This window comes from Lentinus tigrinus, assembly GCF_003813185.1.
Source record: "Lentinus tigrinus ALCF2SS1-7 unplaced genomic scaffold L226scaffold_20, whole genome shotgun sequence".
Taxonomy (NCBI): domain Eukaryota; kingdom Fungi; phylum Basidiomycota; class Agaricomycetes; order Polyporales; family Polyporaceae; genus Lentinus; species Lentinus tigrinus.
This window is the reverse complement of record NW_027137929.1, coordinates 19,922-47,010: the sequence shown is the minus strand read 5'-3', so window position 1 is coordinate 47,010 and position 27,089 is coordinate 19,922. Positions and strand designations below refer to the sequence as shown.

Here is a 27,089-nt window from a genome sequence, read left to right as displayed (position 1 = left end):
ATGGCCGCTTGGCGAGTCGTTACCGCTTGGAGGGTTATTGCAGGACGAGGCGGACGGCGGTCAAAGAGACTCTGCGGTGCAAAACCGTGCCGTACGGACATTCCGCGTCCCTCTGCGACCTCTACCCCCACGGTTACCGCACAGTACTGTATCTATGAAGTGAAGTCTTTAGCATCCTCTGAATGCATCATATCAGTGAGCGACGGTAGCAAACCTACCCTCGGCGAAAGGCTAAGTGTACTCATACACTCTACGTAGCGTCAACAATGAATGAAGTAGATCCTTTTGTCTCATCTATAAAGGCTTGAGCGTGTGAGTGAACGTTGGAGGTCAAAGCAGAGAATGGACGGAGGACAAGGAGGACAATTGCGTGCGGAGCGGCGTAGACGCGGGCGCGCCGTCGGGAGCGCGCTGGTGCTTACTTTACTTACGTTTCCTCTCCCTCTCTCATCTTCAACCACCACCATCTCTCTCAGCCAACCAACCAACCAACCTGGCGGTACATCTATCTAGGATACCTACCACTACATTGTCTACCTTCCTCGCGTGTTCTCAGCTTGATCCTCCGGTGACTTCTACGTGGTTGACTTGAGACCGTCCAGCACAGTGCACGCGATATCTACCCCACCCGCCCAACCGCGAACAACACGACGCCCACGTTCCAGGCGCACAACTCCACCAGAAAGTATCTGAGACAGCTATTCGCGCTGGGACGCGACTCGAACCATGCCTAGGCTGGGTACTGAGGCAAGTTCTTCCCGCCGACACAATCCCCAGCCGCTATCCGGTTACCACCAAACCAGTTCTAACCCATGGACTACTCGTGGGGACCCGCCCAAGCGCGGCGAGTCGTCTTCTAGCGTGGTCACAGAGTCGTCTGACCCACCAGATGACTTCGTTGGCCGAAGTCGCGCGTCCAACTCGCGTACGCGATGGAACGCGCGCACCTCTGGGAGTCCCTACGGCTCACGTCCCCTCTCCAAACACCTACCGGCCGAATCACAGCCCCCCGAGGAGATGGATATGCTGGTGGATTTGGTACCAGAGCGAGACTCGGACAACGATGTCGAGGAAACGCGCCAGGGAGGCACAGCCAGCTCAGAGGTCGCGGCAGATGATGACGACGACGATGTGGTAGACGCGCCGGATAGCGAGTTGGAAACCGACCCAGGTGCGATCGACCCCACTGATCACGTCTCGCACCCCGACGCGCCGCTCTCCGGGACAGCCGTAAAGAAACGCGAGAAAAACAAGAAGAAGAGGGCCAAGGCGCGAGCGAAAGCGAAGGAGAAGGAGGAGATTGAGGCCACCGCACCAGAAACCATACCGCTTCCTCCACACGACCTTCTCGCCTCCATGTCGCGCATCGCGAAGCTCATCGATTCGTTGAATGCCGGCGCGTCATCAAACAACCCACGGGCTCTCTTGCGACGACTGCAAGACACGCTGTCCTTGGATGGGCGTACGGTCTCTCCGGAGCAGTGGAGAGCAGAAGTGTTGCGGAGCGTACGACGGATGGAGGGAATGCTTGGTCAGATAGACAAGTGGCAAACCCAGGTCGCACCAGCCGAGATCGAAGCCCTGCGGCAGGAGACGGCACGGCTGGAGGTCCGTGTGCGTGCGGTAGTGGAGCAGGAGGAGGAGGAGTTGACGACGACAAGAGGGAAGGGGAAAGAAAGGGCAGATGTGGATGTCCTGGTAACGGAGGCAGAGGAATCGTCACGGGAAGAGATGGTGTTACGACCAGGTACGCCCTCTGCAGACAGCGACGATTCTGTCTCCGATAGCCATCCAGACAGCAGTTCCTGTCCGTCCGACTGCGACACAGGTCCAACCGAACCGGATCCCGACGACCGCTCACCAGTTGAGGAGAAGACCATCCAGGTCGAGCCCCCTGCTCCTGCTCCAACGCCTCCACCCGCAGCGAGCATTCCAACGTCGCCCATCGAGTCCACACATGCACCTCCCAGCCCTGTATCAGAGGCTCAAGCACCATCGGCTGAGGCACCTTCGCCCACAGATGGGCCGGTGATACCGTCCCTTGCAAGTAAGAACCTCAATGTACCGCCAGAGCCTCCCCAGGACCCAGTGGAGTACCTTGCCCAACATCCGTGGTCTATGCTTGAGGTTCTGCTACTGCTGGAGGTTGTTGCCCACTTTCCACCAGCCGAGCACGGGTGGACGTTCGTCACCGAGGCGTACAACAATCTCCTGATCACGCGGCCACTGCAGGAGTGGTTCGGTAAGCAAGCCGCAATCAGCAACGAGGAAGAGGTCAAGATGAAGACGTTGTTGCAGAACATGAACGCGGAGGCGCGCCAGCTCCGCGCTCGTCCCACGACTGCGTCTGCACTCGCGAAACCACCCTCTGCGGGGCCCGCGCCGAAGGCAAAGGCAGGTGAACGCGGTAAGGCGTCACAGTTTGGTAGCGCTGAGGCTCACGCTGAGGCTAACGCGCGAGCGAAGACTGCAAATGCTCCAGCCAAGGCTGCAGCGTCGGGCCCATCGGAGCCTGCTGCCAACGCTGCCAAGGACGCACAGATTGTGACCAGACTACCCTTCCCTCTCGACGACAGCATTCCTGCATCCGCGCCACCTCCCGCCCAACGCACCGTCTCCTTCCCTCGTCGGCGACCTCCTTTCACTCTGCCCTCAGAAGATGCAAAACAGTTCACACGCATCATGCGGTCCGCTGCGGCTGGAGTCCGTCCGCCATCCACAGACTCCCGTGCAGCGATGCTCATCTTGTACTCCGCGACAAAGTCCCGCTTCCCCGTGCGCGCTGCATGGGACTGCTGGCACCGCTGGTGCACCCCGTGGGTCGTGCAGGACCCGCCGACCGAGGGCTCAGATCACTCACTCGTTGTCGTCGACTACATCGCTGGCAACCTGGGCGCGCCGTGCGGGACGTCGTGGACCACGCAGGCGCAAGCGCCCACGTTCGAGTACCATCCGGTACCCGGGACATACCCTGATGCTCCTGGGGTCCAGCATCGCGTGAGCGCAAGGTATGACCCTCGGCCAGGGATGGTCGCATTCGCACGAATGACCCATTTGACAGCAGAGAAGTACTGGATGGACAGCGGGCTCGGGCGCGGCGAAGGCGGGCGCGTCTCCGAAGACGTCCTCACCGGTCGGAGAGCGAGGCTGCCTGCTACGCTTGCAGGCATCTGGCCTGGGAAAGGTGCGCTCTTTGTCGTGTTTGAGGAGGGTGACCAGAGCTAACCATAGCCTTGCAGCTCCGCCCCCTCCGAGACGTCCTGCAGGTGCCCGTCCACCACAACCTGCGGCATCGTCTGGTCCCTCTCCGCCTGCGACCTCTGCCAGTGCTACTCCTGCTGTCAAGTCCGACGGACCCGTTGCCCCTAGCGCTCGCGTGTCTGCCAGTGGTTCTCTCGCAGTTCCCGCGACTAAGGCGAACGCTCCTCGTCCTAATTCTGCTCCCCCAGTGACCATCACTCTGCCAGCGCCCAATGCGGCGCCGCCTGCTCAACCCCGCCAGGCGGCCACAGGGACGATTGCACGTCCACAGCCTCCCTTCGTCGCTCTTCCTCAGCCCCGGAAAGCGCCAGCGCCGGACCCTCCGCGCGTTCCTGAGGGCACGCTCGGAAACACTGTACGTCCTGGCATATGGCCTTGGTTCAGCCATGCGGCTGTCCGAGTGTCCTCTCTAGAACGATTGACGGGCGTTCGAGCGCACGCCGTGGTCTTCGACAAGGCGTTCACAGGCGCTGGCGCGACGGAGCAAGGGAAACGGACGACAGAGGAGCGTGGAGTTTGGATCCCGCATCATCTCAAGAGCCTCGTCGTCCCCCCGCGTTCGAGCACGGTCTGCATCACTCCATCGGTAACGCAGGACGCTATCAGGGTGGATTGACCGTCAGCGATGCTACATACCCTGACGCTACCCCGCGCGCTTCCGATCTTCGCATACCAGCGTAACAGCGCCCCGACTATTTCTGATCATGACTCCACAACTCCTTTGGTATACATACTGCACTCTAGGACCCGCAACGTCATGACTTATTTCTCCTGGACGATTTGTAGCATAGAACTTTCCGCACTTAGCTCGGGCGGCCGCATCAGTCAGTAATCGTCGGTACACACTACTCGAGCACACTATCGTCCTGAACCGTATGGCATATGCATCACGACTCGACCTGTAAGATCTAGTAATTGGCATGACCAACATTCAGTATCAGGCTCGATTGGGGGTGTTTGAAGGCAGCACGCCGCTGCGCACGACTCGTGGGACGGTCCTTACAGTTCAGCGACAGTTGGCGTATATTCCGTAGAAGTCCACGATACTCTCGTCGTCGCAGATTCTTGTCGAAATCCTTGTCGCCGGCAGAAGTGGGCGGTGCCTGGCCAGTTGAGTAAGTACGAGCCTATTTCTAAAGCTCTTCGGTCTCGACTGACTTCCGTCAAATTCGAAGTTGTTGTCATCGTGTCCAATACAATGTGGTCCCTGAGGCCTAACGGCATGGCACATGGATGTGACATGGGTACTACAAGAGATGGGACCAGGGCGTTCACAAGGCGGAGCGCAGGTCCGGGCATTGCCGATACAGCTCAACCACTTACCACCATTCCTGCCTGGCGCCGGCTTGTCAAAACTCGTCTTCTCGTTCCTCTTTGTCGCATATCGGACTTTTGTTCCCGTCTGCTGCAGCTTCTACTGGGTAGCATTTAGAACGTCGAGGCTGTACTAGACAGCCCGGGTCTCCACCAGACCTCGGTCCCGACGCACTCTCCTCTCCCAGCACGCCTTCCAACAGTCAAGCCAGAAGAATTCCTTCGCGACCCCGTGATAGAATCGCAAGGGCAAATACCCTGAACGGTGAGTAGAAGCCGGTGAGGATGCCGAGGGCAACTGAGTCCTGCTACCAGGTACTGCGATGGTCGCGCGCTAGGGGTCCTGCTCGGTCTTTGTTCTGGATGGTGGACTTCTCCCTATTTCCGATGCGAACTCTTCCTCAGTTTCCGTCTTTGACCTTGTTAGTATTTCAAGCTGACCAGCCACGACCGAACGCCCGGGATGCACCTACAAGCTCAGTCTATACAATAACGAGGCCAAGTCTCGCTCTGCACGACCATCGGGTCATAATCGGGACGATTTTCAATCCGAAGTTACGGTAAGTGGATCACTTTTCGCAGCCCACCCCCAGATGCGCGGACGCGCATCTGGGTCAAGACATCGCATTCGGGGACCATTCTCCAGCCTGAGTCTCATCTGCTACGGTTCATGTGGATTCAAGACGCAAGCGATCCCATGATCCTACTCTTCGGAATGACGCACATGTGCCAAGCACACATCGGTCGGAGTCTTCTATCTGCAGAAGAAATATGGGCATTTGTTCTCTCGCGCGTCTCTTCTCTGGCTTCTCGCTGATTGAAAACCATATGACTCCGTCCGTGACGGTATCAACAGCGATGCGGCCGGGTGTACAGACTTCCTGTCCACACGCCAGTGCCCTTCTATATGAGATGTGCCCCTGGAGAAGACCGTGCGTTTGGCTTCACCCCTGTTATGCCCTTGCACGGACCTTCAAAGGCGTATGCAGGCTGCGGCCCCGCGTGAGCCGCGGCGACGCATCTCCATGTTTGTCATTTGTTGTCATGGGTCTCTTTCTACGCAGAACAAGCTCACGTACTACTACGCACGGTCGCATGCGTTTCCTCAGTTGCTACTAGCACTAGGCGAACATGCAGTCGTTCTATCACGATGTCTATGATGGAGCGATAGCAGTGCGCTTAGTGCTACAGCTGTGCAGACGAATCAGTCTGTCTGATACCGAATGGATGGAAGGTCGTGTGCTACATATCTACGCGCTCGCGCCTGCCCGTCGAGTGCTCGCAGTGGGAACCGACACCATCCTCAAGAGGTATGACGACCGCTCTACAGAGGCCGCGGCATGCGCCCTTCTTTCTGGACTGTATAAAGGGCTTCTTCTCCACATGTCGTTGCAACAGGTCTCGTAGCAGCGACCTGTACCTGCCAGCCCCCGCTCCACGAGCATCGAGCAAGCATGCTTTCAGCGCCGTTCCTCATCCTTGGGTTTCTCTCAGCATCCCTGGCCTCGCCCGTTCAGCGTCGGGCACACGCAGATGTGTCTACTCGCGGCTTCGTAGCTATGGGCAAGGCTTCGCAAGAGGCGACCATCACGATCACGCTGGGTTTCCCGATGACCGACCGAGACGGGCTTGAGGCTACTCTCCTGGACATCAGCAACCCAGAGAGCGCGAACTACGGCAAGTGGTTGTCCAAGGCGGAGGTTCGTCTATCGATTCACACCTTTAATACTATTCTGACTATGGTAACGCACTAGGTCGCAAAGTTCGCTGCGCCCAAGACCGAGAGTATCACCGCCGTCAAGGACTGGCTGACGAAGAACAACATCACTGCAGTTGCCTCCAAGTCTGGCAATTCTCTCATTGCTAACGTCCCTGTCCACCAAGCGAATGCGTTGCTCGACGCCAACTACACTAAGTTTGAGCACAAGGCATCGGGGACAGAGGTTCTCCGGACGCTCTCCTACTCGCTTCCAGCAGAGATCAAGCAACATTTGTCATTCGTGTACCCTACCACCCAGTGAGTCTTCATGTCGTGGAGCATATTGCCAATTGGGCTCACCCTGTGGCATAGATTCATCCCGCCTGCCACCGGCAAGCCAACTTACAAGCCGCTAGGATCCAGCGCACGCGCAGTACAGGAGAGGGCTGTTCCTTCTTCGTGCGCGAGCCAGACGACTCCCGCTTGTCTGCAAGCTTTGTACAACATTCCTACTACGCCTGCGACCGCTTCAAGCAACAACATCCATGTCGCTGGTTACCTGTCCGAGATTGCGAACCTGTCGGAAGTCCAGGTATGTCCGAATCGCCTGCCCCGCTTTTCCTGGAATAGATGCTCATAAATCGCAGACTCTGGCCAGGACGTACCGAAAGGATATCACCAACCCGACGTTCAAGATCGTGTCCATCGACGGTGGTGTCACGTCTGGACAGGGCACTTTCGAAGCCGTACGTCGAGGTTATTAATGCAGGACGTGTAGTTGCTGATCAATGCGACATTGATGTTCAGAGTCTTGACATCGACTATACTGTTCTTCTGGCGACGAACGTTCCGGTGTCCTTCGACTCAGTTGGGGACAGCTCCATCCAGGGCTTCTTCGACCTGAACGACTATCTCCTCGGTCTCGACTCCACGCCCTACGTCTTCACGACCAGCTATGGCTTCTACGAGTATTCCTTTGATGACGACCACGACATCGCGAAGTTAGTGATTTCACACCAGACTTCGTTCGCTGTCTAGACTCATGGTTTTATAGTGCGCTCTGCGATGACTACATGCAACTCAGCGCTCGTGGCACGTCCATCCTGTACTCTTCTGGGGACGGAGGAGTCTCTGGCGCGCAGAGTGCGAGCTGCCCAAACAACAAGTTCGTCGCGACCTTCCCCAGCGGCTGTCCCTAGTGAGTGTCTTCGCTGGTACTACGGGCTGCATGTATGTTTGACCGACCTTTCACCCTAGTGTCACCTCAGTCGGCGGTACTACTGGCGTCAGCCCTGAAACCGGAGTCGACTTCTCCTCTGGCGGCTTCTCAAACATCTTCCCGCGCCCTTCGTTCCAAGACAGCGCTGTTTCGAAGTTTATCACAAACCTCGGCTCCACCTACTCCGGCCTGTACAACGCTTCCGGCCGTGGTTTCCCCGATATCTCCGCACAGGGTACGAACTTCATCGTCGACGTCGCCGGGACGCTGTACCTCATTGGCGGCACGAGCGCGTCGAGTCCGACGTTCGCGAGCGTCGTCGCGCTCGTGAACGACCAGCTCATCAACGCCGGCAAGTCGCCGCTTGGGTGGTTGAACCCGCTGTTGTACAGCAGCGCCGCTACTTCGGTCTTCAACGACATCACCTCCGGGAACAACCCTGGCTGCAACACGAACGGCTTCTCCGCAGTCACCGGATGGGACGCGGTACGTATACGAGGCTTGTCTTCGATGAGGACTTGTAGGGGTTCTGACGAAACGTTTCCAGATCACCGGCCTGGGCACTGTCGACTACGCGCGGCTCCTCACGTATGCCAACAGCCTGTAGAGCGACACGGTTTCAGAGGATAAGGGCAGATACTATACTCCGGCGTCACTCACGACTATATCATGACTGTTACGATTATCGGAACAAAGCTTGCTTCAGAGACTCTTGCTGGTGTTGTATACAATGAATTTTTTGTAAATTCCCCGATACTACTGAGGGACTCCTTCAGTACTGATTGCCTTGCCCTCTAGTTCTCAATATTGACCCTTGTTGAAACTTGACCTCGTTCTATTCTCTCCACCGTCGGCAGGCCCAAGTCACTCGCGAGCTAACGTCGAGGCCCAGGTGAGACATGGCTCTCAACGTCGGCCGGACGAGCATCGCTATGTGTGTGCCACGCTACTGCAGGACTTCGTCAAAGACTCTGCCGCTCCGGATGCATATGCTCTTGAAAATAGCCTTGATCGTAGCAGCCACCTGTACCTCTTACTCCTCAACCCGACCCCCAGTCCCAACGTCCAATATGGGTTCATAATCCTTGCGTTGCTATCAGAATCTGTGGCCACTTCACCTCTACCACTATCCGGATGTTTCAGGTACGATGCATTACTATGGTGGATTATACAAAAGCTATCCTGTAAGCCTATAGGTGTATGCGAGGAGCGACAGATGAGTATGCGAAGACGACGGTGAGTGGGGGTGGGGGGTGTCTATGCAGAAGCAACATATAAGTTAGTCTACTACTTTTTCGTCTGGCCAAGCGTCTTCTTGTACGCCGCCTCGAGCTCGGCCTGGACCTGCGGCAGGACAGGCTGGTGCGTCTTGTACTCCATGCTGAACTCGCCCTTGCCCTGCGTGATGCCGCGCAGGTGGCTCGAGTAGCCGAACATGTCGTTCAGCGCGACCTCGGCGATGGCGGTGAACTCGTCCTCGCGCACTTCGCTGTCGACGATCGTCCCGCGGCGCTGGTTCAGCCCGCCGATGACGGCACCTATACGGACGGAATATGGTCAGGGCGTGTGTGCAAGGACATGGGAAGAAGGAGCACGTACTCTGGAACTCGGAGGGCGCGACGACCTCGACGGTCATGATGGGCTCGAGGATGATGGGCTTGGAAGCGCTGTAGACCTCGCGGAAGGCACCAATGGTAGCGAGTCGGAAGGCCAACTCGGACGAATCGACCGAGTGCGCGAGACCATCGTTAAGGACCAAACGAACGCCAGAGACAGGGTTGCCAGAGAGGGAGCCCTTCTCGAGCGCCTCGTAGAAGCCCTGCAAGGGGAACCGTCAACACGACGCACAAGTCAAACATCGGGAGGGAACAACGCACCTTCTCGCAAGCAGGGATGTAGTTGGACGGGATGTTGCCACCCATGACCTGGTTGACGAACTCGGTGTCCTTCCCGGTCTCCTCGTTCATCTCCATCGGCTCGACGAAACCGATCACACGCGCGTACTGACCCGCACCGCCGGACTGCTTCTTGTGCGTGTAGAAGAAGTCCGCGCGCTGGGTGATCGTCTCGCGGAACGCGACGCGCGGCTTGCCGGTCGTGCACTCGACGTTGTACTCGCGCTTCATGCGCTCAACGTAGATCTCGAGGTGGAGCTCACCCATTCCGGAGATGATAGTCTGGAAAGGCGTGCCGGTCAACAACACCGCGGTAGGTGAGACGCAATGATGCACTAACCTCCTTACTCTCCTTGTCGATGTGGACACGGAACGTCGGATCCTCCTTCTGGAAACGGTTGAGGGCGCGAGAGAAGTTGGGTGTCTCTTGGCCGACGGGCTTCAGTGCCAGAGAGATAACCGGTTCCGGAACGAACATAGACGTCTATACACGAGATACGCTTGTCAACTACTTCGTCAATAGGAAGAAGCGGAAGCCGTACCATAGAGAAGGTCGACGAGCCATCGGTGAAGGTATCGCCAGAGGCACAGTCAATACCAAAGATGGCGCAAATCTCACCCGGCCCGATTTCTTGGATATCTTCCATCTCGTTGCTGTGCATGCGGACGAGACGCGGGACCTTGACCTTCTTCCCGGTGCGTGCGTGGTAGATAAACTGGCCCTTGCGCATCGTGCCCTGGTAGACCCGCATGTACGTCAGCTGGCCGAAGCGGCCCTCCTCGAGCTTGAATGCAAGCGCGACGAGAGGAGCAGCAGAGGCGGGAGTAAGCTCGACGGGAGGAGAAGAGACTGGAAGCGAGGTGTCGTGCGCGGTGACCTTGGACTCGGCGGGCGTGGGCAGGTACGCGCAGACACCGTCGAGGAGGGGTTGCACAGCAGTGTTCTTGATCGCGGAACCGAGGAAGACGGGAGAGAACTTGAGGCTGATGGTCGCACGGCGGATGGCCTCTGCGAGCTGGGGCGTGGTCGGATCCTCGTCCATGATGAGCAGCTCACCAATTTCGTCGTCGACCTCCGCAAGCTGCTCGATGAGTTCGCGGCGCTTCTCCTTGGCGAGTTCAAGAGCCTCTGCGGGGATCTCGTCCGACTCAACGACCTGGTTGCCCTTCTCGCCCTGGTTGTAGATGGCCTTCCAGCGGACAAGGTCGACAACGCCGCGGAGATCGTCCTCGACGCCGATGGGAACCTGGACTGCCGCTGCAGCGATCTTGAGCTTCTGCCGGATTTGGTTAATAACGCGCCAAGGGTTTGCACCGGGACTGTAGACGTCGTGTCAGTGCTTCATTCGAAGGCTCCCGGGAGAACACTCATACCGATCCATCTTGTTGATGAAGGAGATCCTAGGGACATTGTACCGCCGCATTTGCCTGTCTACCGTAGTCGTTTGACTCTGCACCCCTGCCACGGCACAGAGCACCAGGATAGCACCGTCAAGGACGCGCAACGCGCGTTCCACCTCAATGGTAAAGTCGACGTGACCTGATAGAGGGTAAGCAACATGTGGGATTGGCGGCCCAGAAACGATTGTATGTACCGGGTGTATCGATGATGTTGACAGCGTATTTCTCCTTGGCTCCTGTTGCCGGCATTGTAGCTTCCCAGTCGCAGAAGGTGGCGGCACTTTGGATGGTGATACCCTTCTCGCGCTCAAGTTCCATGCTGTCCATCTTCGCGCCCACGTTGTCACGCCCGCGGACCTGGAGGAGAGTGTGAGCGTTCGTGATATTATGGGAGATAAGATTAAAGGGTGTAGCATGGATTAACTATGGGGTGACTGTATCGGCACGGGTGCGATCGTCGCGAGGGTATAACGAGGAAGCAAGTGCGAGCAGGGAATCGTCTTTCCTGACCCAGTCCAGACCTAACTCTCCGAATGAGGTTCGGTCAGGTCGTCGGTAGGGTATCCTCATCCTCGAGGAAACAACGCCACGCAAACACGGGATCCTTCACCCAATGCACGCAGGCAGCGCGGTTACCTGACCCGTCGCGCCAGACAAGTTGAGAAGGGCCGTAAACGGGGCAGGAGGGCTCTAGGATAGAGTCTCCACACGTCGCACGGAACCCTCCACTCTCTCACCCAGGTACTCCACATAGCAAAGGATAAGGTAATGTACTCACCTCGTGAATCGCGCTGATACGTCCGGTGTAGTAGAGAATCCGTTCCGTCAACGTAGTCTTGCCAGAGTCGATGTGCGCCGAGACACCAATATTCCTCTGGAAGCGCAGACGCTTCACATCTTCGTCCGTGAGCTCGTACGTCGGGTACTCCTTGGCCTGCACAGGCTCCTCCGAGCCCTCCGCAGGCTTGACGGCGGCAGCGGTGGCAGCATTCCGGCGCGCAGAGAGAGACCAGAGGCCGAGGCGAGATGAGAGCGAAGAGGCAGAGGCAGCGGAGAGCCGCGGGTGTGGCCGTGTGCGCACACAGGCCTGGAAGATGCTCGAGCCCAACATGGCTGCCGGCGAGCTCGAGGTCGTGGACGGTGAGCAAGAAGAGCTGCAGAGGAGGAATTCCCGCTGGCCAGCCTGGCCTCTCGGAAATTTAGACGCCGTCCAAGATTCCGATCGGGCGGCTCGGCACGCTTCAAGCCGATCGAAACTTGCCCTTGACTGCGTACCGCTACCACTGTACTACTCTCATGTCCTCGTCGCCAGAAGAACGAGCTCCTAATAGAGAGCAAAATGAGCTCTCTACAACACCGCAAGACTGCTTGGCATGCCGCGTCATCGGGACAACGGCCTTGGGAGGCGTCGGAGTCTACGCGTTGAACATGTCTCGTGCACACGCACCGGGGTCTGTCGTCGGGAAGAGGATCATGGCGGGAGTGGGTGTCGGTGAGTGCGAGATACCTATGTGCGCATGACATGCAACTGACCCTCATGAACCAGGCTTCTTGATTGCTAGTGTACTTCGATGGAACAAGTAATCAAACTAGTGCAGGCATCGCTTCTGACTTGGAGACGGAGAGGGCAGTAGCATAAAGGTCGATGTGGTAAGTCGAAGAACTCTGGCTGTGGTCCTTAGGGAAACCGGTTTGCGAGGTTCATGTAGTAGCCTCCCAGGCGTACATTAGAGATGTCAACACACAACAGCAACGTGCAATATCAGTGTAGCATCACAAGCGTGTCATGTCCGAGGGTGCAGCGCAAACACCACAGCGCTGTTCAGATACCCTTCGCCTTTCTGGTGTACCCACCGACCGGTCCTCAGCTCCTGCCCCACACCCGCAACCAGCAACGCAGGGGCCACGCTTCCTTTCGTTACTGCTGGCCGACCCTCCTCCTCCGACTCCCCACGCGACGTCCACGCCGCGTCAGTGAAGAACCCGGTAGGCGGACTGACGAACTGCAGCGAGTTGACGACGCCCAGCGCGGAGAACGTCCCGACGAGCGCAAATGACTTGAGCTTTGCGTCGAGCTTCCACAAGCGAATCTCGCCGTCCCAGGAGCCGGACGCGAAGAGGTCCGAGTAGCGCAGACTGCCCAGCGACGTTATCCACCGCGGCTTCCGCACCGTCTCGATCTTCTCCGCTTCGACCTGCGAGAGGTCCATCCCGTGCGCGAGCGCCTGCGTGAACACGGGCTTCTTGCGCTGCGTCGACCAGAGACTGATAGATCTGCGAATGTGCGTGAGCGAGTGCAGACGGCAAGCATTGAGCATTTGAGCATTGAACATTGGACGTACCCACTGTCCCCGCCGCTGACGAACGTCGTCTCGTCAATCATCGCAACGCACTCGATGCTCCCCTCGATAAACTTCTCCGACTTCGCCTCCGCCTTCCGCCCAGCACCAGCCGCGCCCTCCTCATCCTCATCCATGTCCTCGAGGTCGTCCTGCCATTTGCTCCCGCCACCGCCCCTGAACACCAGCTGCGTCTCCTCTGGCACCTTCCAGTACCGCACCGTCTTGTCGCGCCCGCCTGCGCTGACTGCCGTCTCCCCACGCAGCGCGTCGACGGAGAGCACCGGGGCCTGGTGGCCGAACAGCGTCTCGATGTAGCCCATCGTGGACAGGTCAAAGAGTTTCAGCGTCCGGTCGTACGACCCGGAATAGAGTTGGGTCGGGGTCTGTAATGACGGTTGCGCTTTTCGGAACGCAAGGGCCTGGGTGAGGGCGGTCAGCAATTCTACTCAAGGGTGAGCGCAGGTAGGAGTATTCACCGATATACAATCCCTGTGCCCCCCAAAGCCTTTCACCCACTCGTTCTTCTCTACGTCCCACACGCCCACCCGACGGTCTTTGCCCCCGCTCGCGAGGTACTTCCCGTCCGGGCTCACCGCCAGCGCCCACACCTCGTCTGTGTGTCCGTGCAGCTCGTCTGTGCTTCCCGTGCCTTTGCCCCTTCCCTTCCCTTTCCCTTTGTCCGGGCGGGACTTGTGGAAGATGTGCACCTGCCGGCCGGTGTGCAGGTCCCACTTGACGATCGAGCCCTCCTTGCCCGCGGTATAGAGCCAGCGGGCGTCGGGGGACGCCGCGGCTGCTGTTAGAGAAAAGCGGTGAGAGCGTTTTGTTCGTATTGAGGGAGCGTGCTCGAGGTCGTACTAGTGCAGAATGCGAATGAGCCAAGCATTTACAACAGAAGAACAGGATAGGAGAAACGCACCTTGTCCGCTACGAACAAGTGCACCTTGCCTGCGTGCTCCATCACATCCTGCCTGAGCCGCGCAGAGATGAGCTCCCGGTCGATCTCTGCCGCGTCAAACTCGCCCTCCGCTGCATCATGCGACCAGCAGTCAGTACAAACGTCAGTGTCACTCAACACAGACACAGCACAGAGACGCACCTAGCGACAAGCCCTGCTTCACGCTGTCGAGGTACATCTTCGCGAGCCGGAGCCGCTTCTGCGCGGGGGTCTCGTCCTCGTCCTCCTCCGCGCTCTCGTACGCGTCCGGGTCGACGTCCGGCGCACGCAGGTCCATGTCGTCGATGCCCTCCCGATCATTATCGTCGTCCTGCGTCTCGTCCGACAGCTCCTCGTCCGCGGTGCGCTTTCGCGCCTTCGCCTTCGCCTTGCCAGGCTGCGAGCCGGAGTCCTGTTTGCGCCCTCCTGCCATCCGCTTTGTTTTGGACGTGGAGGGGCCGGCATCGCGGGACGTCGTGGACCGCTTTCGTTTGCGGTTTTTGGTGCTGGCGAAGAAGGCGTCGGGCATGGCTGGAGAACGGTGTGGAGGGAACGAGCTGAAGTCGTAGGACCCTCAGACGCTAAGCGAGCAAGCGAGCAGAACTTTTTGGCGCCCGAGGATTCTGAGTGCCCACGTGACCTGAGGGGCTGAGAGCGCCGAACGCGCTCGTTGTGAGCGGGACTACGTGTTACTCGCCGCCATAGACTAAGACTGTACTCTACTTCTTCTGCAATGGTTCGCCAACTCTTTGCTGGGCTTCTGGATGAACGCTGATTAGGAACATAGCCTTCGACGACGACTGGGGAGCCGACGCCTATTGAGACCTACCACGAGGACATCATCGTACGTCGCGCGCCCCAGGATGCGGATGGGAATGGCGCAGACTGAGGACTGACCGGTGGACCCAGCACGATGCTCAACTCGACTACTATGGCAAGCGGCTCGCTACGTGCTCCTCGGACAGGACGGTGAAGGTCTTTGATGTCGTCGACGGGGAGACGCAGCGCACGAGCGGGCATACTTTGAAGGGGTGAGTCTCGCCGTTCGCGCACATAGCTGGTCTCCTCATTCAGACGCGTCGTTCGCCTTGGCAGACACACAGGGCCGGTTTGGCAGGTTGCATGGGCGCATCCGAAGTTTGGACAGATCTTGGCGTCGTGTTCGTATGACGGCAAGGTGATCATCTGGAAAGAGCAGCAGGGACAGGGACCCGGGGCGGGAGGATGGTCCAAGATCAAGGAGCACACGCTGCACAAGGCTTCGGGTACGTTCGTGATATGCATACAGTGTGTTCTGCGCCTGACTTGGCACAGTCAACTCGGTTTCGTGGGCCCCGCACGAGCTCGGTGCCATTCTTGCATGTGCGTCCTCGGACGGCACGATCTCCGTGCTCACTTTCAAAAGTATGTTTTCGCCCTCTCTCTTGTTGTTTCACCGTTATTGAGCGACGAATAGATGACGGAACATGGGGCGCGGACGTCTTCGAAGGCCATGCGATCGGATGCAACGCCGTGTCGTGGGCCCCCGCCGTGCAGCCCGGCTCGCTGCTCGTGCCCCAGCCGTCGAACACGGTCCCCGGGCAGGCGCCTGCATCAGTGCAGAGCGTGAAGCGCTTTGCGAGTGCAGGATGCGACAACCTGGTCAAGATCTGGGGCTTCCGCGACGACACGCAGGCGTGGGTGGAGGAGGACGTATTGGATGGACATGCTGATTGGGTACGGGACGTTGCGTGGGCACCCAACATTGGCCTGCCCCGGAGCTACATTGCCACTGCCTCTCAGGTGCGTATTTTTTCTTTCTTCTACGCTCTCGCTCGAAATACAAGGAGAGGCTGACGGTGCGGACAGGACAAGACGGTGCTGATCTGGACGAAGGACTCGCCGACGTCGCCGTGGGTGAAGACTGCGCTCGACCCGTCCTCTGCGTCCGTGTCGCCGACGCAGGCGGGCGGCGTGGCTGCACCGGCCGGGAAGTTCCCGGACGTGGTCTGGCGGGTGTCGTGGTCGCTGGCGGGCAACATCCTCGCGGTGAGCTGTGGGGACGGGAAGGTGACGCTGTGGAAGGAGAACCTGAAGGGAGTGTGGGAATGCGTGAGCGACATGACGAGCTGAACAAGTGTACACTTTCTGGATTGAACCTGTCTCTATGCCTGGATGGTATACTATATTATTCTTGACCGAGCTCGACCTGTGTGAGTGTGAGTGTGTCTATTACGCTGGATCGTGAGATCGTGCACCCGTCCCGATTGGATCTGCTACTCTACATATGGGCGCCTGTGATGGCCACGGAAAGACCGCAAACGCTGCAAGTGCGGTCCTGGCTCTTCCTCCTCCTCCTCCTCGTCGCTCCCGGTACTATCCTCTTCTCGTCGTGGGCTGCTCTGTCTGCCCCGCATGGTCCTCGTGATTCGACGGCGGACAGTAGTCCGCGTACTGATCCTCGCTGCCTTCGCCCTCCTCTTCAAACTCCTCATTGCCCCTTCCTCTGACGCCTCCTCGGTCGTCTCTCTCTACGACTCGCCAGACCCCAAGGAGATCCGGAAACGAAATGTCCTCGACCTTGCATTTCGCTCTGATAAGCAGCTCGATGCGCGCAAACATCAGTTCCTCCAGGTCCGCATGGGCCGTGACGAGCGGACGGACCTCTTCAAGGACATGGTAGATGACGGCGTGCAGGACTACTGGGAGCGGTTCCAGAAACCATAGTGAGTATCTTCTCCATCCGACCTCTGCGCCGCTCATTCTTGGCAGCATTCTTGGTCACGACACTTCTCACATCGACGAACAGTCCGTGCTCTCCGCGATCGAGCAGCTCCTCACCCTCAACGGTTGGGTCGCCGCTCTCTGCCCGACCCTTACGCGCCCGTTCGGTCAGAACAAGTACGAGGATGCGTACGAGGACCTCGCGCGACAGAACCATCTCTACTATGTCGGCATGGTCATTCATTCCGCCGACCACTTCCTCGTCGACCAGCTTGCTGTCATCGTCCAACTCGCCAAGCGCCTCGGCTCCTCGAATATCTTCGTATCCATGCTCGACTACGACTCGTCAGACTCCACAGAGACTTTGACCGACTTGTGCGAAGCAGTCCTCACCCTCCTCGGCGTGCCATTCCGGATACGTCGCGTGCCTGGGATGACCGAAGACCCCTCTGCCGCCTACTATCCATTGGAGGAGGCATACACTCGGAACCTCGTCCTCGAGCCGCTTCATGAACTGCGCGAGCGCCGCGGCATCCAGTTCCACCGCGTCATCTGGCTGAAGGGCTTCACATGTCCCAACGACATCCTCGAGACGATCAAGGTCAGCGTCGTCAACGATGCCGCTATGGTCTGCGGCATGGACTGGGCGGAGCACAACGGATTCTTCATTTTCTCTGACCGGTACGTCACTCCATCGCATATACTGGCATATTTGCTAACCACATCGCAGCTGGCGCACACGAGACATCAACGGCGACCAGTTCCGCCAGTCCAAGTCTTCCGCGATCTCCGAGTCCTCGCTCACCTCCGTCCCCCCGCGCGACCCGACGAGCGCACAGCGCTACACGCAGCACCTACCATTCCAAGTGTTCTGCTGCGAGTCCGGAACACACGTCGTCGACCCCGCGCAGTCGTACTACGAGGGCATCGCGTACCGCGCCGGCACCGACTACTTCAACTCCACCGCGAGCCACGCGGACGTCCCCGACCGCGATCCCGACGCGCCGTGCCTGGACAGCACACAAGCTTGGTTCTGCCGCGACCTCTGGGTGTGGAAAGCCAAGGAGGGCATGAAGGTCATCGAGCCCGATGTCGCCGCGTCGACCGCACAGAGCCCCAACTCTCCAAAGGCTAAGCGTGCCCCCGCCCCCGAGCCCGAGCCCGAGCCAGCACCGGCACCGGCACCAGCACCAGCACCAGCCCCCGCGGAAGGCGACCCGCTCGCGCCGCGACAGGCAGACAAGGCCAAGGACGACGCCGACGCGAACGCAGGCTCAGACTACGACGCGTCTGACCTGCCCGCCGCAGACCCGCCCGACGTGTACGCGGACACGGACGGGCCGCGCCTCACGATCCCGAACGCCGTCTTCCTCGCCGCGCGCATCCTCGTGAACCCGCGCTGCGTGACGACGTACGCGGGCGTCAGCCACACGCAGCTCGCGCTCGATCTCTTTGGGCCCCCGGACCGCGAGGAGGAGCGCGAGGTCGGGCGGGCGGACGTCCTCGATGAGTGGGAGGGCGCCCCGGATACGTTTGTGTGCCAGGAGCAGCGCACGACGGGCGGAAGGAGGGCGGCGAAGACGCAGAGACGGATCTCGTTTTCGATACATAGGGAGCTGGAGGAGAGCTTTGTGTAGGGTGATCGTTGTGATGTGTGATGGACGTTCATTAGGTTAGTGTCTGATTAGTACTACAGCTTTTTTCATCGATCTCAGCATCAATCTCAGAATTCAGGCGTGAAGTCCCATGCATGAGAGTCAGGTAAGGTGCATGACACGACTGGAGGGTGACGTGACTGGGGCTAGTGGGATATATGATATATCTGGGTCTGAAAGATCAGCTAATAGAGCAAAGTTCAAGTGCCCAAAGGCTCATGAGCCCTGTCCCTGCCACTATCTCTTTTACAAGATTGCAACCATTCTGGGCTTTCTGCCATCCTTCAAGATTTTCCTCAAATAGTATTCTGCTGTCATTTACCACCAGAAGGAAAGCTATCTACATGATTCACTGGCTAGTTCTTTTACTTGTGCCTTTCTGATACAATTTGAACACCATCAGCAAAAAGCCAAAAAGAGTGGAAGCGCTCGGGAGTGTTTGCAATCACTGCAATCCCGCCCAATCCACTGCGAGACTCGGAAATAATTGTGGTGGGATCGAGCGACGTTGCAAGGTGCATAATCTTACCCTGAGTTGCTTGCAATCTCCATAAGCACTTCTGATGATTGTAGATGATTACATTGATTAGGAGAGATTGCCAGCAAGAAGTATAATATTAATATGGATTGATAGCGGAGAATGACAGCAATGGGCAGACAATCAATAAGATAATCACGTGATTTTAAATTTTTGGACAATCGGGCTATGGTACAAGCATCATCAGTAAATCCTCAAATCTATTAATGCCTATTAATGCTATTACTGCATCATTCCGGCCAGTCTCTGTTGGCTGTCTGGCAGACTTGTGACTGGCAAATGATCAATCCTGTAGTAATAAGCCTCAGAAAAGTTGTTGTCTTCGCATTTGCGGTAGGGTCAACATTGTATTACTTATTACATCTATTAAATTTGCCAATAATAAGCGTTAATAGCCATCAATAGATTTGAGGATTTACTGATGGTTGAAGTAACTACAGCAGACAACAATATTAACTCAGTGTACAACCTTGAACTACGGCGTACAACAATTAATTGTACATAGTAAAAAGCTGACTAGAATGACTTAAAGCACTCATAAGTTGCAGGGACGTGTACACAGTGTGCGAAAGGGGGGGGAGGGGGGGGTGCAACTCGAAGGGTCAGCCTGAGTGTACTTACCAAGAATAAATGTCAAAGTGCATGGTATGGTGGGGCAGTCGTCTTGGATGCAAAGCCAGCAGCTGTGACCAGTCAGCAATAATGTCAAAGGGCATGGGAGGCAACGTACTGTATGAGCTCAGCAAACACTGCTTATGGAAACTTACGGGCATGTGATGTGTGGCTTACCCTAAGCGGCACGCGAGTCCTTCAGTAAATGGGTCCGGACTCAGATAGAGAGGATGGAGGGATCGCAGTGCAGACATTGATGGGAGGAGGAGAAAAGTGAACAAGGAGCCCTAGCTCGCGAGAATTCATATGCGTCCCAATTCACCATCAACACCAGAGGTGAGAGGCATGCAATCGGACGCTGGTCCAAAGCTGGACGGACGTGGTGGAGGTCCAGAGGGTGTGCGGACTTGCATGCACTGCGGTATCTTGTTGTTGCCCATTGGCGCTGTCGTCGAAGATACATGGGTGCTATTGACTCATAGAAAGGTACACTGCGGGCGAGATGGGGGGGAAGGGGGGGGAGGGGTGCCTAAGCGAGCAAGCGTCTGACTAATCTCTGGTGAGCTTGTGCACAATGGACCGTCCTGTATTGCAATTAGGTGCAAGCTTGTCAACCAGTTTGCAAACTAATGGACCTATTGCTTCTGCTTGCAATCGCTCATCACGAAACCAGGGGTCTCATATATACGGGCATATCTCGCCCTGTAGTTGTCAAATTAGCCTATATGGGCTCAGTTATAGGGCTTAGGTTACAAGCGTGCTCCCAGGTAATGTAGCCGTCCAAATTTACTTACCATTAACGTATTGACTTGCAATATGGCCCCCTTCTTGGATCAATGATTGTATTTAAGCATCCTAGAAGGACACTCCCGGTAATTGACCATCAGATTCTGACTATGACCTGTAAGATAATTGAACAATGATACGAGCCTGTACTTACAAAGCCTACTATACATAGATAGACCAATTATTAGTTAGCTCTCTTTGGTACTTGCGTCCGAGTTGAATCGATTCAACATGGTTGCATTGGTGTCACAATATATTTACAAGTGAAGGTAACATGCGCGCCAAGCAACAGAGTTGGAGACAGAACACGAGCAACAGATGAGAGACATAACCACGTACAAGAAAGTAATCATGACTGGCAGCAGGGTGTCCAAGTCAAAGGGGCGGAATCGTTCGCTGCGAAGATGACGGGCCACAATATGTCAGCTAGATGGGCGAGAGGACTCCAGAAAAGCATCTGGAGAGAGATAGGTGAGCGTACCATTTGTTTGAGGGCAAGACTGCATGGCGACCTTGATGCAGCGAGAGTCGCGCTACTCCACATCCTGGTTAGCGAAATGCGCATACACCGTACTCAAGACGAGCGTACTCATCTCACAAGTCACCATCGCTGTCAGTGCTTTCTCTTCCCACAAGTCTGGCTTCAACATCTACATGTGATCTGGGTAGATAAGATCAGTACAAAGAGCACATATAGTCGCATATGCTGGTCTTATGCACCTTTGTCACCCTGTTCAGCCTGTCTTCTTCATGTTCACGAGCTTCTGCTTGACTTCAGGTGGTATCGCGCACTTAGGGGATGCCAAGTCGATGTCGTACATTGGAGCGAGGATCAGCGTGATGGACGAGACAAGCCTGCATGTACAAGGGTCGAAATATCTTGACAGACATACCATAGTATGGGTGCGTGGCCTCAAGGAGGTACCAGCCCTTCAAGTAGTGTTGCAAAGTCCTGTCCTGTCCTGTCTTTTGACCCTCAGGTAGGAGGACAGGACTTAGGACCTAGGACAGAACATGTGAAAGTTGGAAGGACAGGAACCAGGACACATGTCCTCGAAGGACATGTGTCCTCATGTGTCCTTTTGATATTGGCCTCTCTATGAGGACAGGACTGGTTATAGGACTGGTCTGGACTGGTCCTACATTGTATAAAGCAATGGATGTATGTAATAGACTGCCAATATGCTTCAGATTCTATCATAATTTCAAGTCTACACATTGTTTGTGGTCATATAGCACTTAATAGCAATAGTTAATGGCACACATTAATCAGATGAACATGCACTATAGCCACACAGCAAGGACCAGTCCTGATGTGTCCTTTCAAAATCTCAAACCTTGAGGACTGAGGACACGTCAAAGGACAGGACACGTTGAGGACATGTGTGAAGTCCAGTCCTTAGCAGTCCTGTTCCAGTCCTTAGCAGTCCTGTTCCAGTCCTTAGCAGTCCTGTTCCAGTCCTAGGACCAGTCCTGCATGTGTCCTAGGACTGGACTTAGCAACACTACCTTCAAGTGGCGATGTTTGAGATAGGCCAGACAAGGATGGTGAGCGTAGGTGGTGGTGGTGGTGGTGGTGGTGGTGGTCGAGAGACAAGAACGGGATGAAGGAGAAGTGCTGTACAGAGGCCTGTTTTGTGGGCCGCCTGTCAAAGTCGCGTGGGCGTCTGATCTGCCACAAACATGCCGGGTGCCCATGGACTCACTCTGGCTGCTAGACTTGAGCAACTAGATGAAGTTATGGGAGAGCGAGTGCTTGTGGTGGTGTCCGCGCTGTGCCGCACCTGCGGATGAAGGTTTCGCCGGGGACATAGGCGACCCAGACGAGGGTGGTCGCGCACCAAAGGCGAAGCCCTCGCGGAACGTGTGCTCACCGCTGACCAGCACCAGGGGATAGGCACACCCTCATCCAGTGAAGGGCTGCTGAAGTCCAGTTCTTGCACACCGTCTTTGGCGATGGTAGTTGCAGGCAGAGAGCCTGGACGCGGGAAGTACACCAAAGCTTGGGCGAGTGTGTACACGAATGCCTCTAACGCGGCACTGCCTTTGGGGTATTGTTGATTGGAGAAACGAGCTCGAGAGCGGCTTGCGAGGCAGACATCGTGGTTTTCGGGGGCATAGCAGGAGAGAGGCAAGGGTGTGATAGGAGAGAAAGGACAGGATATGGACCGCATGCGCGAATGAGAGTTGTTGGGTGCAGGGAGAGAGAAGGACTGACACATGGCTGGGGGTTGATGATGGTCGTTCGTGGACAAAGGAGGGAGATGCACCGTTCAGAGACAGTGGACCCAGTGCACCGAGCGTAGTGCGGTAGGGACCAGCGGATGCCGGGTGCGAGGTAAAGGACTGCGAGACCGTGATTGCTGGAGGGATCGACGTTACGCGCGACCTCGAGGCAGGAAGAACCAAGCTGCCATCCTCCTTCAGCGGCGAGTCGTTCAGCAAGAAGCCTTGGGACAGCGGGGCTGTTGCCGGGGGTGATTACGAGCCCGGACATGTGAACATGTCCTCCTCCTCGTCCTTGCTCGACCTCCTCCGGTATATCTTGTCCCCTTCTGTAACAAATTCCAAGCATAAAGTTTGAAAATGCGCACCTGATGCCTCTACCACTGTGAACTAAACGATCTGCTCCTCTCGTTGTCTTCAGCCTGGAAGTTGAGAGATAGGCCAAGTCAGTGAAGAAGAGATGGGCACAGAGAAGGTCACAGTGCAGAGGAAGTGATCAAGCCAAGGAACAAGCAACGGCGCTCGTCGGGGTTCACGTCAAGGTTGCATCTGACGCGCGGAACATCTCCGGACGACGATGGACAGCAGATGAGGCTACCATTGTGGTTCTCTGGCCGCATCTGTAAGTTTGATATATAGGTGAATAATCTTCTATATCTACTAGCACAACCCGTTGGCTCGTTACAATCGAGCTTCGAGTTGGATGGAAACATACAGGCGGCTGTCTTCAAGACGGGCCCCGATTGGGCAATACAGGCGCCCAGTACTCGAACTGGAGCCTGCCTCGGCCTGCATATGTCATCTTGCCTGTCTTGCCCTATCGTCAACTCCCCCGTTTGCTGATGCTTGCAATCACTCTCAAGGGGACAGACAATTGCAAACACTGCAAGCATTTCTGAGGGTTTTGGCTTTTTGCTGATGACAACTCCACCATCGGCAAATGGGGAGCTTTAATATACAAGTATGAAAGTGAGATGAAAGGTGGCATGGACATGCAAATACCCATACTACTGACAATAGGCATCTGGCTTTTCATATATGGGTTCATCAGACAGCCTCAGGACATTCATCAGAGAGACACTTTTCAGTGTCTGATTCCTGTAGTGGCCGCTAAATCATGTAGTGGGCTGGAGCACTGTCAAAGCACTGATTATCATGCTCCTTCAGAATTTGTGGGTGGTGTCAGTCTCGCTTTGTCAAGCTCAAGTCTTCAGGCACCTCAGTCTAGGTTAGGGTGTGTCAAGGGGTAGCCAAACCTGTATGGGTTTTCACAGGGCTGTCACACAGGTACAGGTAGTGTTGCTAAGTCCAGTCCTAGGACACATGCAAGACTGATCCTAGGACTCATTAGTAATTTCAGATTTTCCTGAATACATCTGAATGTATCTGAAACATCATTCATATACTGCTTATCTCAACCAAATATGTCTGTAGACATTCCCCACCCTCCATATGACCTCTTGCAATAGAACAATTCCGATAAAACAATTTCAGTAGTTCCATCATGGTTGAGGGGAATGCCCTCAAGACTGATTGTTGACTCATTTTGGCCAGTTGATGTATGATTCTCATGAAATGGTGTTGGTGAGGAGATAAACATTTGAAAGTGTATTATCTAGAGTTTCAACACCAGAGGTGATGATGAGAGTCAGCTATGAGACCAAGACATGTGCAGTCAAGGTCAAGGTGATTTAGCACCTGCATGCCAGATGTTTAGACAAATCTGGAATTACTGATGCTGGAACAGGCCTGCTAAAGGCTGGACTTCACACGTGTCGTCAATGTGTCCTGTTCTTTGATGTGTCCTCAGTTCTCATAATTTGAGATTCTTGCTGTGTGGCCATAATGTGACTCATGTATGTCATTAACTATTGCTATTAAGTGATATATGACCTTAAACAATGCGTAGACTTAAAACTATGATAGAATCTGAAGCATATTGGCAGACTATTACAGGCCATCATTGCTTCATACAAGGTAGGATCAGTCTGGACCAGTCCTACAACCAGTCCTGTCCTCATGAGGAGGCCAATATCAAGAGGACACATGAGGACACATGTCCTTCAAGGACACCTCTTCTGGGTCCTGTCCTAGGTCCTAAGACCTGTCCTCCTGCCTGAGGGTCAAAAGACAGGACAGGACAGGACTTCACAACACTAATCAAAGCCCAAAACAGTGTGGTTGGTCCACAAAGAAGGGAGAATATGTGTAGTCCAACAAGGACTCAAATGTAGTGAAATCAAGGTTGCCCATAATATATTTGAAGGAGTGTCCTTGGATGGGTGTAGGTTCTAGGAGGACTGGTACACCGTATTCCAGTCTCCTCTGTGTAAAATCCACATATTGTTCTACTTCCTCCTGTTAGGACTGTGCTGAGTTACTTATATAAATAACTGGAGTAATAACAAAGTCCGGTAAATGGATAAGTAGTGTGACTAGTGAGGACTTCAGCAAAGCTATTAGCAACACCCTGAGGCAATGTTGTTGTCCTCTATTTTGCGGACCAGATCCAGAGTCTGGAGTGGAGTCTGAGTTTGGACTTAGAGCTAGTACAGGCTCTAAGGGAGGAGGCGACTGAAGGACTTCACATCTGAGTGCGAAATCAAGGTCCAAGGGCAGATGATTGGAGGTCCGGCTGGAGAGCAGAGGTCCAAACATTAAAGGATAAGAACATTGGATTGACAAGATATCTGAACTGAAGTTACATGCCTGCTGCACCGGGGCTTTTATACTAAAAGTCCCGGGCTTCAGAATACTAACAGGAACAGATGACCAATGCAAGTTAAGTAATAACCTAAGTAAGAAAAGGCATAAGGGGTCCGAGTGGAGGGGTCCAGATGGAAGAGTCCAGAGCCAAGAGAAGAAACTTGTAGAAGGTTCTGGAGCAAGAGCCTGCTAGAGGCTACTAGTAAGTCTGGAGTCTGGAGTCCAGCATGGTCGTGACACCTCTAGTTTTTCTACATATGCGGACTGGTATGACCTCTCAGCTTCGCATTCTGTGCCATCTGAGGTCCAGATAGATATTCTGTTACAAGGATGAGGCTTGCTGAGGCTTGCTGGAGGCTGACTGGAGGCTGGCTGAAGGCTGACTGGATACTGTTCTCACTTCAAACATGCCCTGCAGGTCGTCTCAGGCATTCAAATGAGCTGTTAGCACCTTGCTTGGTTTCAGACATGGGGTAGTTCTGGGTAGAAGTGCATGCATTCAACTGTCTACTACATGGCTTGAGTGCGGAGGCTTACATGCTTTGTATGCGGTAAGTAAGTAGACATAAGGACTATAAGACCACGCTCGGAGCGCAGTAAGAACACAAGAGAACGGATAAAGTCGGAGGTAAGCTCGCGGCGATAGTCCGGTAAGCATGCGCATCTAACCTGGTAAGCACGCGCATCTAGTCCGGTAAGCACGCGGTAAGTAAACGGTCAACAGTCGACCTCTACTCGACTTTTCAGCTGAGAAACACTACTATAGGGTTAAAGATCGACTACTTACTGATACATAGAAGCTATCTACAAGCCATCTGCTTCGTCGCTGGAGACCTGCCCTGAAGTCGATACCGCGTAATAGAAACGATTACTTACTTACTTACCTCTAGCCTGCCCTAAAGTGCACGACCACAGCACAGATGAACAACACTCCGACCTCGGTCTAATGAACCCATAAGAACACAATGAAGCGTCGGCTTCAAGTCCGATTCTTATGCCGGTAACCCCAAATAAGTATGGGTTTACTGCGGGTCCGGTCGCGGTTTGTTGCACACATAAGTCCGTCAATTCTCGCTCAATAGGCCTGATCAATGCGTCTATTCGAAGCTCTAGCATCGATCTACAAGCATTTCTTATTCTCTCTTTCTCGCGCTTCTTATTATTTTTCTAATCGCGCTTTGAACGCGCCCCCGCGCGCATTCTCCGGGCTCTAGAGAGCTGGCTTCAATGCCAGCCCTCCTCCCCCTCCCCCTTGGATTCTCTCTTCTTCAGAAACTCGAGCTGCCCCCCCTCTAAGGGGGACAGCCCGAGCTTCCTCCGAAGAGGAACCCGGGTCCCTCGTTGCAAGGAGTCCGGTGGCGCGATGGACTCCCCACACACCAGTCTATTGCGCATGTTTGTTGTCCAGATTATCACCGGAGTGATAGCCCGACCAACAACCACACCAACAGCCAGCTATAGGTGTACTCCCAGAGGGTTGAAGCACACATTGTAGAGCCGACTAGGAACAGAGAAAGCAAAGGACAAACCCGCAAACCCGCAGTTGAAGTGCCCGTGTAAGCCCAATATTAGTGTCAGCCCAGTTGTAACCCGCTATTGCCTTTCAGCTTTCCCTCTGGAGTTACTAACGTACTAAGCCGTCGTCGCGAATTACTGAGCTTGCGCCGTTCTATTCGCTCTTGCCTTTCAGCCTTCCCTCATGAGGTAGGCAGGGCCCTCTGGGTGGCAGTGCTTTGACGCGCCGCGCGCGAGGCGTGAAAGTAGGTGTCCACTATATCGCGTTTTGGCAGGGGCC

General features: G+C 55.6%; 7 protein-coding genes across 7 annotated transcripts; 5 read left to right on the top strand and 2 right to left on the bottom strand.

The window, feature by feature from the left end:
• Nucleotides 1-451: 451 nt before the first annotated feature.
• On the top strand, nt 452-4,160 carry L226DRAFT_536720 (uncharacterized protein). The gene is made up of 2 exons (XM_067681172.1): nt 452-3,184; nt 3,240-4,160. The coding sequence occupies exons 1-2, from the start codon at nt 727-729 to the stop codon at nt 3,875-3,877; spliced, it is 3,096 nt and encodes a 1,031-aa protein (XP_067533428.1). The 5' UTR covers nt 452-726; the 3' UTR covers nt 3,878-4,160.
• A 1,974-nt stretch (nt 4,161-6,134) lies between these two features.
• On the top strand, nt 6,135-8,100 carry L226DRAFT_466354 (family S53 protease; the record flags this gene model as incomplete). The annotated part of the gene is made up of 8 exons (XM_067675969.1): nt 6,135-6,275; nt 6,330-6,592; nt 6,647-6,866; nt 6,922-7,020; nt 7,082-7,275; nt 7,329-7,472; nt 7,532-7,979; nt 8,041-8,100. 8 exons carry the CDS (start codon nt 6,135-6,137, stop codon nt 8,098-8,100), a joined length of 1,569 nt encoding a protein of 522 aa, XP_067533427.1.
• A 242-nt stretch (nt 8,101-8,342) lies between these two features.
• On the bottom strand, nt 8,343-11,938 carry L226DRAFT_511127 (elongation factor G mitochondrial). Its single transcript, XM_067678287.1, has 8 exons — nt 11,568-11,938; nt 10,984-11,146; nt 10,763-10,928; nt 9,931-10,708; nt 9,729-9,872; nt 9,371-9,670; nt 9,093-9,312; nt 8,343-9,031 (listed from the first exon to the last, which is right to left on the bottom strand). Exons 1-8 carry the CDS (start codon nt 11,898-11,900, stop codon nt 8,781-8,783), a joined length of 2,355 nt encoding a protein of 784 aa, XP_067533426.1. The 5' UTR covers nt 11,901-11,938; the 3' UTR covers nt 8,343-8,780.
• Nucleotides 11,939-12,039: 101 nt separating this feature from the next.
• L226DRAFT_139813 (uncharacterized protein) lies at nt 12,040-12,473 on the top strand. The gene is made up of 2 exons (XM_067672331.1): nt 12,040-12,281; nt 12,336-12,473. The coding sequence occupies exons 1-2, from the start codon at nt 12,086-12,088 to the stop codon at nt 12,371-12,373; spliced, it is 234 nt and encodes a 77-aa protein (XP_067533425.1). The 5' UTR covers nt 12,040-12,085; the 3' UTR covers nt 12,374-12,473.
• Nucleotides 12,407-14,638, bottom strand: L226DRAFT_536714 (WD40 repeat-like protein). Its single transcript, XM_067681171.1, has 5 exons — nt 14,231-14,638; nt 14,051-14,160; nt 13,608-13,988; nt 13,132-13,550; nt 12,407-13,063 (listed from the first exon to the last, which is right to left on the bottom strand). The coding sequence occupies exons 1-5, from the start codon at nt 14,595-14,597 to the stop codon at nt 12,574-12,576; spliced, it is 1,767 nt and encodes a 588-aa protein (XP_067533424.1). The 5' UTR covers nt 14,598-14,638; the 3' UTR covers nt 12,407-12,573.
• L226DRAFT_511122 (protein transporter SEC13) lies at nt 14,354-16,180 on the top strand (the record flags this gene model as incomplete). Its single annotated transcript, XM_067678286.1, has 7 exons — nt 14,354-14,804; nt 14,856-14,912; nt 14,978-15,099; nt 15,164-15,333; nt 15,383-15,472; nt 15,525-15,850; nt 15,917-16,180. Exons 1-7 carry the CDS (start codon nt 14,802-14,804, stop codon nt 16,178-16,180), a joined length of 1,032 nt encoding a protein of 343 aa, XP_067533423.1. The 5' UTR covers nt 14,354-14,801.
• A 203-nt stretch (nt 16,181-16,383) lies between these two features.
• L226DRAFT_511118 (uncharacterized protein) lies at nt 16,384-18,784 on the top strand. The gene is made up of 4 exons (XM_067678285.1): nt 16,384-16,773; nt 16,820-17,452; nt 17,502-18,443; nt 18,499-18,784. Exons 1-3 carry the CDS (start codon nt 16,463-16,465, stop codon nt 18,406-18,408), a joined length of 1,851 nt encoding a protein of 616 aa, XP_067533422.1. The 5' UTR covers nt 16,384-16,462; the 3' UTR covers nt 18,409-18,443; nt 18,499-18,784.
• The last annotated feature ends 8,305 nt before the right edge of the window (nt 18,785-27,089 follow it).

What these genes read in the sequence shown, in the direction of transcription:
- L226DRAFT_139813 (XM_067672331.1), top strand. Translation starts at nt 12,086, where the DNA reads ATGTCCTCGTCGCCAGAAGAACGAGCTCCTAATAGAGAGCAAAATGAG. An exon ending in CATGGCGGGAGTGGGTGTCG is followed by an intron (nt 12,282 to 12,335) that starts GTGAGTGCGAGA and finishes CTCATGAACCAG; the next exon opens with GCTTCTTGATTGCTAGTGTA.
- L226DRAFT_511118 (XM_067678285.1), top strand. Translation starts at nt 16,463, where the DNA reads ATGGTCCTCGTGATTCGACGGCGGACAGTAGTCCGCGTACTGATCCTC. An exon ending in GAGCGGTTCCAGAAACCATA is followed by an intron (nt 16,774 to 16,819) that starts GTGAGTATCTTC and finishes CATTCTTGGCAG; the next exon opens with CATTCTTGGTCACGACACTT. An exon ending in TTCTTCATTTTCTCTGACCG is followed by an intron (nt 17,453 to 17,501) that starts GTACGTCACTCC and finishes ACCACATCGCAG; the next exon opens with CTGGCGCACACGAGACATCA.
- L226DRAFT_536720 (XM_067681172.1), top strand. Translation starts at nt 727, where the DNA reads ATGCCTAGGCTGGGTACTGAGGCAAGTTCTTCCCGCCGACACAATCCC. An exon ending in AGGCATCTGGCCTGGGAAAG is followed by an intron (nt 3,185 to 3,239) that starts GTGCGCTCTTTG and finishes ATAGCCTTGCAG; the next exon opens with CTCCGCCCCCTCCGAGACGT.
- L226DRAFT_536714 (XM_067681171.1), bottom strand. Translation starts at nt 14,597, where the DNA reads ATGCCCGACGCCTTCTTCGCCAGCACCAAAAACCGCAAACGAAAGCGG. An exon ending in ACTTGTTCGTAGCGGACAAG is followed by an intron (nt 13,989 to 14,050) that starts GTGCGTTTCTCC and finishes ATTCTGCACTAG; the next exon opens with TACGACCTCGAGCACGCTCC. An exon ending in GGCACAGGGATTGTATATCG is followed by an intron (nt 13,551 to 13,607) that starts GTGAATACTCCT and finishes GCCCTCACCCAG; the next exon opens with GCCCTTGCGTTCCGAAAAGC.
- L226DRAFT_511127 (XM_067678287.1), bottom strand. Translation starts at nt 11,900, where the DNA reads ATGTTGGGCTCGAGCATCTTCCAGGCCTGTGTGCGCACACGGCCACAC. An exon ending in TCGACAAGGAGAGTAAGGAG is followed by an intron (nt 9,671 to 9,728) that starts GTTAGTGCATCA and finishes ACGCCTTTCCAG; the next exon opens with ACTATCATCTCCGGAATGGG. An exon ending in ACATCCCTGCTTGCGAGAAG is followed by an intron (nt 9,313 to 9,370) that starts GTGCGTTGTTCC and finishes TTCCCCTTGCAG; the next exon opens with GGCTTCTACGAGGCGCTCGA.